Consider the following 13,428-nt stretch of genomic DNA (forward strand, 5'->3'; position numbering starts at 1 on the left):
AGCAGCGGTCGGTTGCAATAACAAAAGAAAATTGATTCCCATGATTCTCGGGGAAAACAATATCAAAAGAATTACAGTACATTTCCAATGAGTGCTGAAACGACCTACTAGGTAGTGAAGTCCTTTCCCCATCAGGGGAGTGATTCAGCAAAGTGTGGTTGGACTCAGCCGACCCGGGCGCAGGGCTGCAGCCGATATAAAAAAAAACCCCGTCTTCGGGAATTCGGTTGAGACAGCAGTGGAATCGTAGTCGCAACAACACATGTTTTCTGGAGTCTTAGGATCGCTCACAACAGGGGCCGATGGTGCTCTCTAGGGACATCTGGGAGGAGTGGCGGATGAGCGGCGCCATCGTCGGGTCCACCATGGAGGAGGTAGGGAAGAGCTTGTACCAGCCAATCACCATTGTGCTGAGGTCCAGCTCCTCCAGTAGGATCCGAGCCACGCCCATGAAGCATTTGCGGTCCATCCGTCCGTAGTTGCCCCAAACGATCACCTGCAGAAGAAGAAGGCGAGATATGAATCAGGAGGGAAAGTTACACAACTCACGTGAGAGAATTCAATTTATCTAAATGGAATTAGAAACACGACAAGAGAGGCCCCTGAATCGTAAACATAAAGAATCCGGGGGGCGGATGACCAGAAAGTTTAACTGACAAAGTGATGAGGTTAAGAGGGCGGGGTTAATAAGCATTTATCCAGATGGTGAGGAAATCTGTTCTGAGGCAACACTGGCTCTTGACATTTTCTGCCTGTGTTGCAGCAGCACCGAGCAGGCGGATGTTTCAATTAGAGTCAAAGAAGAGGGGGGACGACGGCGGTATGTTGGTGCGTTGTGTGTCCTCTGTCTCCTGGCATCCTGATAGCATCGGGGCTCATCTTACACGGCCCCACGGCTTGTCAGGCAGCGGACGAAATAATCAATATCCGCCTGAGCGTTCAGTTGTGTGTCTGAGCGAGCTGGCATACAGATTTGTTTGGTGTGTTAGTGTGTGTGTGTGTGTGATTTACACCGAGACTCGGAGGTCGAATCTGCTTCAATCTATTCCTTCCATTCTTTGTTTCGGTCGCCACACGTTTAAAGCAGGGTAGGCGATGCCGGAAGCTTTGTGACGACTTCAGCGTTGGGCAACATGGACGCCAACACAGCTTTCAGTTGATCAATGATGAAAATTCAGGTGTCAAACTTCACCAGAGTCCAACTAAACACAAATCCACTGCACAGATTTACTGATCGATTCCACTTTGATGGATTGATTTGATCCAGGAAAGTTATAAACGCTGGTGTGAGTGAGCCCCAAAGTATTATCTCAGATGGAGAGATTACATCAAATGCTCTGCGTTACTTCATCTGAACCACTCATATTTTTTGTCACCAGAAATTCCCCCTGGTGAGATAGGCAGAATAATAAATACCGATGGGAAGAGAGGGAGAGAGAGATAAGAGTGATAAACCCTAGATTTGCTGCTTTCCCATGCTCTGAAAATGTTTTTTTTTATGTGGACAGAAGGGAGGAAAAGCAGCATTATCTGAAAGATATATCGATATGCTGATACACGTTAAGAACAAATATGGTAAATGCAATGAGCTTTAATTATTATTTTCTGTTGTTGGTTGAAATTAATTATTAATTTGCAACAAATCCTGTAACTCATAAAGCCTGTGTGACATTTCAAAGAAAAATAACAGTGAATGCTTTGATCAGAATCCCAGATTAGCAGACATTTAGCTTTTGCTAACACCAGAAAACAAATCTAAATGAAAGATTGAATGTATCTTCCATTGCAGCAGTGTAAATGTGATTAGGTGTCATATTGTTATGTAGGTATAGTGAGGTAATCATATGCATGTCAGTTCAGTATCATGTGCTTTGGCTGGCTTTCTCACATCCCGACATGTTTATTAAAGCGTCAGTCATCAGGGAGTCAGCTGACGAAGGATTGTCAATTCATTTCCAGAGGGTTGGCGTCCAACATTTTGCCGTGCCAAATGAGGAAGTGACAAATTGGAAAAGCGCTGCTGATTTCAGCGATTTTCATTATCCAGTGTGAATGAGTTTGATGAGAGTCGGAGGATGGCGACACAGACAGCAGATAATTAAGAAGGAGGCGTTTAGTGGCAAATTACACAGCGGCGGAGCAGCAGAGCAGCCTGATCCAGGTTCAAACATATGTGCTGCTGGAGCTTCAGTACCTCATTCAACCGTCAACATCAAGACAGACCAAATATAACAACGTATAGGGAAGGACAATGAATATCTGAATTTCATAATTCTGACCAAACATGGCAAGAGATGAAGGCAATTAAACATGGAATGAAGTAGAGAAGATTATGTAGGGAGACCAGAAAGACTTGACAATAAGGAGACAAAGACAGAAAAAGGAAGAAGGAAATTAAAAATAAAGAAGCCACGGTGGTAAAGAAGCAAAGCAAGGAGCAAGTGGATGATTGTTGTATTTGTGATGTCGTAGTGATGAGAAGCTCTCACTAAGGGTCTCACAAAAACAGGACCTTCACCCAGGAGGCTGCTGTTCCTGTGAAACCAAAAGTAAACGATGACTTTACGCTCATTAGGTAATGTTGTAATGCAGGGTTGTTGCCTATCTACAGTCGTTGAGTTGTTATGTTGCATTGTTACTTTATGTTGTTGCATTACTTGTTGATGTTGTGGCACTGCTCATGCATTACTCCATTGTTACACTAAGTTGATATGCTACGTTGTTATGCTACGTTGTTATGCTACGTTGTTACGCTACGTTGTTACGCTACGTTGTTACACGATGTTGTTAAGTTACATTACGTTGTTACCCTACATTGTTATGTCGTAATGTTCAATTATGTTGCATCACTGCCTTACATTGTTACAGTATTACAGTATTATGAGGGGGTTTAGCTCAGGAGGTAGAGCGGGTTGGCTGGCAACCGCAAGATCGCCGGTTCGATCCCCAGCTCTTCCTAGCTGAGTCCCTGGTGTCCCTGAGCAAGACACTTCACCCTAATTGCTCCTGACGAGCTGGCTGTCACCCTGCGTGGTTGACTCCGCCGTCGGTGTGTGAATGTGTGCGTGAATGGGTGCGTGAATGGGTGAATGTCAGTCATAACTGTAAAGTGCTTTGGACAAAAGCGCTATATAAATGAGGCCATTTACCATTTATTTCAACAATAACCTTTGTCAATGTGCACATGTTAGCAGCCTGGTGGAATAAAATGGTTTCCAACCTTATAAGATACAGTATTTTACATTTTATTTTAAACAAACTTTAGAGTGAAACAAACTCTAAAACCTAAAAACAAGTTAAATGTTATTTTTATTCGCTGTGTCATCTCGGGAGTGAATCAGAGGGTGTACCTCACCTGCACCACTTTCCCCTGCGGGCTTTCAGAGAAGACCAGAACCTGGTTGTAGAGAGGATCCAGAGACTTCCTCACTGACTTGGTCTTCTTCTTGGCCACACAGATGCCGTTCTCCAAGATGTAAACTTTGATGTAGGCCGCTGCAACGACAGCAGACAGAAACTGAACTTAATATTAACCTCTACAAAGAAGAAGACACAGTAGCAGGGAGTCATGTGACTGAGGGAGACGGCCAAAGGCAATCTGATTGGCCACTGATTGGTGGAGAATCATGGATGGCGCGACAGGACACCGTTTACAAACCCAGCGTTTTCTAAAAGCCAAATTAACTTCAACAGCAACTTCAACTGCAATTGTTGTATTCATTAGACACAGATTTTTTTTTTTTAAATGTCTACCTCTATTTGGTTGCCGGTGAAAGATGATGTCAAGGCAAGATTCATGCAGCGTCGCTATGGCGATCAGCTGAGGATACACTGAGGAGTGAGTACAGTGAGCAGTGGAATATGAAATAAAGAAAGAAAAGGACCTGGTACCAAAAGTGAGTCAAGCCTAAGTGAGACATAAGAGGATAGACTTGTGACATTGCTTTAACTGACACACACACACACACACACACACACACACACACACACACACACACACACACACACACACACACACACACAGACAGACAAACTTAAAAGCTTGCTGTCCTGTTTGTGAGATGACAAGATTAAAGATTAGACCCTGAAATATGGAGCGAGGTTGTCCTTCATCTTTATACTATATATGGATTTCTCTGTTTTTCTTTCATTCACACTAAATCACTCTCCGCTTGTTTCTTTCTCCTCCGATGGCTGTTTGTGTTTCCCTCTGTTTATTATCCTCTTCTCTTTTATTGCTCTCAGATATGTCTTTTGTTTTGTTTTTTCTTTGCTTATTTGCTGACACTGTTTTATTCTCATGCAATTAGGATCAATGGCTGGTTTAATATTATGCAACCATAGAGGGGGAGCTCCAATCAGTGTTAATGGTTTGTTGTTACATGATCCGACTAGCTGCACAGTCGTGCTCACATCACGCCAGCGCTATTTCTAATAGAATAAAAGATAAAGGTTAATTAACTCGCTGATCATTCGCCTGATCAATTCGGTGCTCGGGTGATTGATCGCCGCTTATATTAACAGCTCTCCAAGTGCATTTTGATTGTGATGTATTTCAGGTGCAATGATGCGTTAAGCCAAGCCTGAGCTGGAGGTTTTTGTGAATAGCCAGCCTTAAAGTTCAAACTGTGCATATATCGTCCATGTGCACTACATCAAACGCTCGGACTGACACATAATAACTCCACGGGGGGGTTTTAATACATTTTGGAGGCTTTTAAACATTTAGTAGAGGAGTTGGGGATAAAACTGCCCAGAACAATGAGTATTCTGTGGCATTAAATCATGAGCGTGTTCTAGTCCTGCTCCGTGTGTCAAGTGTCCTGAGATAACTTTTGCTGTGATATGGCAAAATGAATCTTATTGAATTAAAGCTGTAGTTGGTCACTGAGATGGAAATAACCTTTTCACAATATGATCATAGTCGAACATGAGACAGATAAAGTGTGGAAAAATCAGGTTCCTCTGCCTCCTTTTAGTCTCCGAATATGAATCAAGATTCTGTTACTCTGTCGCCTCAACATTTTGGAAACATTTTTTAGTGAACTGTTTAGCTGGAAAATGAGAAGAAGTACGTGACCCGGCTGCCATGACTTTTGAATCCCCAACCATTGGCCACAGCCAAGGTTCACTTAACCCCGCCCAAAACCCATGTTCACTAAGCCCCGCCCACAGCCAACGTTCACTACGCAGTTCACTGAAATCTGTTTCTGAAAACATTTGAGACAATGCAGTATCAGAATCTTTAGTTTTGACATTTTGAACTGAATTCACAAGCTGATTGGTTGCTGCGTTAGAGACGCCTCCACTCTGATTGGTTGTTTTATTTTGTGCACGGTAGAATCAGCAAATTCTACCAGGTGAATAAAAGGAGGAAGAGGAAACTGATTCTTCCACACATCTGTCTTATGTACTATTATCATGCTATAGTGACAGTTTGAGTAAATATATAAAAAATTACGTGTTTCAAAGCAGCATTAGCAGATGCAAATGGATCTGACTTTAGTGGCTCACCTCTCTCTGCTTTGTGTATTAACTCCCCAAACACTGAAAACAACGTTCCCTCCTTTTCACTCATTCATCTTTCATATTGTCCAGGATGATGACTGTGTTTTTGGAGGATGTATCCCATTGAGTTTAAGATGTCCGCTGCGGGCCGTTGTGTTTGTGTGCAGCCGATGCCGTCGGATGTCTCGGGGTGCATCCGTGTTCTGTGGGAACCTCCATTTTCCATGAGAGTGTTTCCCAAAGCTTTTCCCGGGGACCCACTTTTTAAAAATGGCAAACCAAGGCATTGACTTTCAAGCTGAATTTTGTTGGTCAACGTTGGACATTTTGCTACTTGCATAAAGAAACTAGGCCAAATTCTAGTGAGGACAACAACATCCTGCAGAAAACCCAGCTTTGATTGTTTGGATGGATTCAGCAGAGTAGCGTACCTGGAGGTCCCTTTGAACCTTGTTTCATGGTGAGTCCTCTGGCCTGGACGACCTCCACCTCCAGACCCCCGTTCCTCTCCATCAGGCCGATCTCTATGTCACCTGGACGGATGAAAAATTCAGACTTTTTATGACCATCAAGTTTTGTGATGTATTCGAAACGTTTCCATCACGAATACATCAACGTTGTTTCCAGGCAACAAACAACAAAGTTAGCAGGTAGCTAGTAAAGAAAGCGGAGTGTCAATATTCAACACTTGTCATCTAAATATCCCAAAATGGCAAATTCCTTTGAGAGTGACAGAACGCCGATGACGGCCAAGTTATATTCTGGGTTGTCTGACACGTTGGACCGAACACCAGGTTTGGAGTGGACCTTATTCAGTCGGTGTCACTGTTGTCGGGCCAAGGACGCCGTTTGGCTGCCAGCGAGGAAACTGACCCACTTAGAGCCGATCACTGCTGCGGAGGACGGGCTGCATCCCATTTATATCAAGTACATATGTCCTGGATATTTTGGCAGCCTGCTCTCCTGAAAATGACGTTCCCACATAACCAAACCCTGTTGTTAATTAGATTTCAGAAGAAATGTATTTATTTACACACATTTAAGAATATGTTGTTAATGAAAGTTGGTTTCAAGCCAAACCATTTAAATTCACTAAACAATAACCAAGTAAGTTTGTCACATTTTTCGTTTTTCTTTCAATTTAAAAGATGAACCCCGTGTTTAAAACTGCAACTGTAATCCAGGAGAAAATACATTTCCCCTTGAGACGTAATTGAGGATGCAGTATAGTTGCACAGGAACGTGATTTTGTAAGAGACGTGGTTGGCTGTGTAAGGATAAATACCCAGCAGTGGCCTGGATGGGAATAAATACAGGGGACGATGAGAAAAACCCTGCAGTAGACACAGCTCTGATTTATGAGGCACTATTTTGACAGTTTGTCATTTGTTTCAGTTTAATGTTATTTTGTCTTTTACAATTTTCAGACTTATGGAGATAGTTTTAGAGGTGATAGTTGAAGAGGACCTATTATACTGTTATATACTCTGTATTTTTCCCATCAGGCTGTACTGCAGCAGATGCTCTGCCCCTCCCTCCCAAAAAGTCCAGTCTGCTTCGATTGGTCCAGCTGGCCCAGCTGGGTTGTGATTGGTCAAGCTCATTTTTCTCATAGACTCCACGCTCAACTCCACTCTAACTACCTTTCTTTGAGGGTGGGACTAACTAGCGGCTGGGCAGATATCATGCTAATGAGTTACTTGGTTTTGAGTCTTGCGTTAGCCATCTTCCATGCGCTCAGAAGCTCCTGTGCCTCAAAGGGGAAACAAGCTTTGTGCCACATATATGTCCTCACTCACCCATGGAAGTTGTCGCCAGCGTCTGTCGCCCGACGAACTGAGCGGGTCCCATCCCGTCCAGGAAGTCACTGAACTGTGCGTCCGACGCCAGACACATGCCTCTGTAGTTCAGGCTGCAGAGAGGCAAAGAGGCAAAAGACAAAGAGACAGACGGTCAAACGTGACCATGCAGTTCTCACTGTGCTTCACTTAGGTGGAGAGGAGAAAAAGACAGAGACTAAAAAATGAATACATGAAGTGGTCGCTACTGTTTCAACTCAGTTAAACTCTCCCAACTCTCAAAGTGGCTCCCTGAAATTAAACACAGACTGTTGGTTTTAGAGTTTGACCCCCTGTGTCCTTATTTTGTGAGTTTGTGTGTGAATGCAAAAGAATCAGCTCTGAGTGCTTTGGTGGCAGAGTGCCAGGTTTATTACAACTGAGTGTGTGTGTGTGTGTGTGTGTGTGTGTGTGGGGGGGGGGGGGGGGGGGGGGGGGGTGGAAGGACAAATCCAACATGTTCTGATGCTGATGTATATCATCAATCTGTGTTGCTCCACACGTGTCCGAGCCAGGATGGCAGGAAACCAGGAGCAGATTACTGTTCACGCTCAACGCACTTCTTCAGCTTTCAGATATTTGCAATTTTCATCAAAAATGTAAATATATAAAAACTGTTTAACTTGAATTTACAAGAAGCTTTTCATAGCTAGCTAAACCATTAGCTAGCTCTCATAGTCAGCACTTTGAAACCAATGTAGAAAGCAATTTACCTAGTTAATTATGGTTTGCCTGTATCTTATTTTTGCATGCATTAACAACAGGTAAGCTTTAGCAAGCAAATGACCGATAAGGTTGTTTTCTAGTGTTAGTAGGATCATATTATGCTAGCTAAGTTAGCTTATGATCTGTTGTCTAAAAGCATTATATGGCTAACTAGTTAGCTAACGCAAATGTGCAAAATGCGCAGAGAAAAAGCTGTGCTCTGTCATGGTGAGGTACCCCTCATGGGAATGCAGTCATGTGATTGGCTGAAAATGAGAGAGGCATCTGATTGGCTACAGAGAGTTCCTTTTTTGAAAAAAATGCATTTGTGAATCCTGCCATGTCAGGAGAGTCTCAAAAATCAACACACAAATACAGATCAGTTCACACACAAATGCAAATAAGTTCACAAATGAAAAGCTTATATATCACAAAATACATTTGTGAATTCTTCTCTGTGCATTCATCATTTATGAGACTGAACTGACCCCATAAAAATGAGCCTACTTCTCACGTGATTTCTTAACTCAGTAAACATTGTAAAGATGAGTTTATGGCCTCAATTTCTAGTTTCAAGTCTTTTTCAATGCGATGTCCATCCATTATTGGTCACCAAACCTGTTGATCCTTTTCGAAAAAACACTACAATTGCATTAATTACGTTAATTACATGGCTGCTGTCACCTGCTGTATCGTGAGCAGTGAGTGATTTTGGATACAGCCTGTGTGAGGATTAGGACGTAAGCAGAGATACGGATAGACGAGCTTGCAGCTAGCAGAGGCAGGGTAATGGAAAAGGACTGAGAGCAGACCAGGGCTGGGGTCGAATAGTAAAAAAAAATAGGTCCTATCTCCTATTCCTAACACCTTTTCCTTGACCTCGGGGGAAACGTCACAAGGGCAAGGAAAGTTGGAAGGAGAACTCAAAAGGATTCATGAGAAGTTGACTGCAGTACTCAGAGAATCCGACCAGACTTTCAATAAGCTACGTCATTATAATGTTGCTGATGATTGAAAGCTGATGATCGGCACCGGTGAGTGACGTAGGTATGGTGTGGAGAAACTACAATAATGGACTACAAATGCACGTTCACTGACCGGCTTCAGGTCCAGCAGCTCCTCCTTCCTGTTTGACCATTTGCTGTATTTACATTGTTTACACCGTTTGTGGTTTAGGTTTTGTTTCTGTCAAACATTTGTATCATGAATGAAATAAATAAAAATATTAAATTATTATCACTGTCCACACACATTTATCAACACAATTCCAATGACTATATGGCTGCATGAAAGTAATTGTTGAATATGCAAATAGGCATATCGTATGTTTTCATGAACTGCCGAGGTGTGCGGCTAAATGTTCCTCTCGCAAGGAATTGTGGTTCGGCGTAATCTCCTTTCCTTTAGTATAGGAAGGTCTGTTGTATCCGATGCTAAAGGAGCTCTGAAAGGAAGCATTGGAGCTCCTTTCCTTTGCATTTAGAGAATCCGAACGGCTCTTATCATGGCGGCCACTTGTTTACTTTACGGGTCACTTCTTCAGTTGGGAACCTTCCTAAGAGAAAAAGACTATTGGACCGCAGACCAGGACTGTGGCAGTTGCAATGTTACACATACAAAATGGCCGTCGCTCTGAACATCCTGCTACCATTGATTGCATTGGAATGGAAATGTCCCTTCTACTTCTGTTTACTTTCTATGGCCACACACGGAGCTTATATTTTTCAATTCAAACTAAGTTATCACGACCCACCCCCCCCCCTCTTCCCGAAAAAACTGGTCTGCATCCATGCCAACTCCTTAGACCAGGACTATTGGATTCTCATAAAACATATGTTTATATTTTGTCATGGATGCCCTCTTCTACTTTCCTCTTTTTTTTCATCATCTTCATCTCTTGAACCTTCATCTCCCCTATTCCATTGCCTCTACTTTAAAATGTCCCCCTCGTTTACGGCCACACGTCTTTTCGTCTCTGCCCCGATGGGATGACTTTAGCAGCACATTTAAGTCGACAGGTAAATTATATTTTACCAAAAGTCTTTCCACAAGGACCGTGACCCAAATTACCCAGCGGCTTTGTCTTCATTGTTAAATGAAGGGGGGAAAAGTATTAAAATATTTACTGGATTGTTCCGACAAAGTCACACAAAGGCACGCATTTAATATTAACTCCAGACTGAGCAGTCAAACACAGCAGGACTCACAAAATAATTTACAAGTCTCTCTCCTGTGTGATTAACACACAAAATCACTTAGCCTAGATTAGCAGACGTTAGCAGTCATTAAATCGTTGCAAGTAATTTCTTTTTTTATATTTAACATTAATGACGTCTTATTTATTTATTTTTTCAGTTTGTGCGTGTTGTGTGTATAAATGTCCATGTATGTTCCCGCTTTCGGTGTCCTGCAATAAATAAATTATACGTGGAATTATTAAATCAAGATATTAGGGAGCAATTCTAATGAGGTGGAATCCCGTGTTTGTGCTGACATGCAATAAGTCAGGCAACATTAGGCGAGTGGGTATTAGCGGGTGATAAAATCCTGAGCTGTAGATTATAATATTGGTGTGTGCGAGGCACATCTGGGGATTAGTTTCACAGAAATGTGATGCAGGCGGATGACACGCCGGAAATGTTACAAACATTCATTCCTGTATTATTCAGCATTATTTCCTTTTTTGTTTTCCAAATGAACGTGAAGTGAAACCCTGGTTTGAGTTTGTTAAAATTAATAATGGTGAAGAACTATATGTATATGATGAACTGGGCTAATACATGTTAGCTTTGTGTGCGTTGTTGGAGTAAACATCCAAAGAAATTCTTAGTAGGTATATTGTAATATGATAACAGGACTATCTACACTCTGCAATATAAAATTTGATCTTTGTTCATCATAAAGTCAGATGATATACAACCGTTTAACAGACACATCAAGAGTTTGACCAACAACGAAGCTACCTACAGTTAAAAAAGTACTTCAAAGGTTCACGAACAGTCTCAGTATTTTTTGAGTATTTTATAATGCATCAATATTTGTCCTCCTTGAAACATAATTCAAAGAGACGCAAGTAGTCTACAAGTACTTACATTTCCGATTATGAGTACTTATTAAAACCATTACAGATCTAACCACAACTTTGAATACATGTTTTATTTTCATAAATAATTCTTACTGTCTTTACTGTTTAATTAATAATGAAAAAATGTGAAATTATTTGATTCAATATAGAACGTGCAACTCTTGCATTGAAAATCTGCCACTGTCGTCTTTCACCCGAAGGACCGGGAGTCAGTCGTCAGGAGAAATTTAATTTTAAAACAGTTAATTCAACTTGGGACAACTTTAATCAAATAAAATGTCAGCAGTGTCTTTACTGACCGTGTGCAGAATATAAAAACATAATACAGGAGATATTGTGTGATGCAAAAATGTCATACGTCAAAAACGTCATACGTCAAAAAACGTCAAATATTATTTCCTCACACACACACAAACATAGCAAACCATTCCAGTTTCACACAAACACACACTCGCCTGGCTCTGAATGGCCAGGACCATAAATCAATAAGCTCATAAGTGTGATTGGATGGCGTTAGCTAACAAAGTGCTTATTCATGGTCGTGCGTCCGCAGAGCTTTTCAATCAGCAGCCGGAGCCAAACAGCTGACGGAGACGCAGACAGACAAATAATGTTGTGGTGGAGCTCAGTTTAACGATTCAACCCCAGTTTCCCTCCTGTAGATGTAGCGGCACTCGTAGTTTATAGGCCCATGTATAAACAGATTTACATGTCGACCACTCAGCTCCTCTCGTCCGGCCGAATCAGGAGATCATAAAAAAAGATTACGATTACGCCGGACGTTTTCTTTTTAAATTCAGCCGGGAAGAACATCTGTGGTTACGGTTGTGATGCTTCCAGGAAAAACTAAAATGGCTTAAGAACAAAAAGATATCTTCCTGTAGTTTTTTCATCCATCCATCTATAATCTATACTGGCTTATCTTGTGCAGTGTCACAGGGAATTAACTAGAAGTTAAGCTTGTGGAGAAATAATAGCAGTTTTATGGTAAATGCTAAAGTTTGATATTTTGGGCAAGAAATTAATCATTTTTACCTCGTCAGTGACGGTGCATATGAACGCCCTTGAGTTTCCCCCATCAACTATTTTTATGAGGAGTTAAATGATTCTCGTCACACCTTGGGCAGTGACTGAAATCATTGTATTTTGAGGGATCAAGGTCAGATTATAACATTCTTCAAGCAGAGAAAAACTAATTATGTCATAAATCTATTCTGTCTGTACAATTTAATTTATTGTTCTGCATTAAAACTTAAAACTGCACTTTTCAGTATTTAACCATGATATTTTCCCACATACAACAACAATGTTTTAGATTGATTTAGTTTCTAGCAGCCGATTTCGTGGGGAAACAAATGAAATGCATCTTCTGTGGACATTTTGCTACATTCAGTATTAACAATTTGCCAGATGACATTTCTTCATTATGTTAATAGAAAAACTTAATCCGGGCGCCGTTATGTTTCTTTCAAAGCATATTTGCGGTTGCAGATTATTTTATGAGAAAAATTGGGACTGTGATGGTCTTGTGTTATTAGTCCGGCCCACTCAGACGAGGAGGAAGACCAGTAAACACCGTCGGGGTTCAAACTTCAACAGCCTCAGTGTGGAAATATTATTATGTTTGCTTCCTCGTTATTTATTATCCATATTGTTAATATTCTGAAAATTAAGGCGTCAGTGTAGATCTGGCATTTACATTAAACAATAATTTTTCATTTTTTCCCTCAAAAAATAACAAACAATGAAACTGCTTTGTGAATCACGTTACTACAAACGTGTTTGTCCAGGCTTACGTTGCGTTTTTACTCATTACAAGCCTGCTGTTTGGGTCCCGTGTCAACTGACTTCTTTTGTTTTGTTTCAGTTTCATAATCATTATTATAAGCCCAACATGTTTTTTTGCTAAACTTTTAGTTGTTTGTTGTCTCTTGATGGTCATTGTACATCTATATTTTGTCACTTTGCAACTACTTGTGGCCTTTTTGGTGGCTTGCATCTATCTTTTTTAGTCACTTTTGTCTCCTTGAATATCTTTGGTTCTCTTTGTGGTAATTTTGTACTCTAATGTTTCTGGTCGTTTTAGGTAACTTTTCAGTCATTAAGCGTCTGGTGGAGGTTTTGCCTCTGTTTTTAGTCATGTTGCACTCCTTTTTAGTAATTGTTTGGACACTTTGCATCCTTTTTAAGTCTTTTTCATCTCCTTGTGTCACAAATTCACCCTGAATGTTCATATTATTTGCCCTTTGTTCAACTGCTTGCTTACTAACACTCCTGTCATTGTAGGTCCTG

General features: G+C 41.2%; 1 protein-coding gene across 1 annotated transcript in view; it reads right to left on the minus strand.

The window, feature by feature from the left end:
- Window positions 1-222: 222 nt before the first annotated feature.
- The window catches only part of rims4 (regulating synaptic membrane exocytosis 4), a 33,336-nt gene continuing 20,130 nt past the window's right edge, over window positions 223-13,428 (minus strand). Inside the window, exons 3-6 of the mRNA XM_084026590.1 lie at window positions 7,308-7,420; window positions 5,940-6,041; window positions 3,356-3,495; window positions 223-496 (exon numbers count right to left, since the gene is read on the minus strand). Coding sequence (XP_083882716.1) covers window positions 278-496; window positions 3,356-3,495; window positions 5,940-6,041; window positions 7,308-7,420 — 574 coding nt within the window. The 3' untranslated portion in view covers window positions 223-277. The remainder of the gene's footprint in view (window positions 497-3,355; window positions 3,496-5,939; window positions 6,042-7,307; window positions 7,421-13,428) is intronic.

The sequence above is a fragment of the Eutrigla gurnardus genome (genome assembly GCF_963514095.1).
Source record: "Eutrigla gurnardus genome assembly, chromosome: 2".
NCBI classification, from domain to species: Eukaryota; Metazoa; Chordata; class Actinopteri; order Perciformes; family Triglidae; genus Eutrigla; species Eutrigla gurnardus.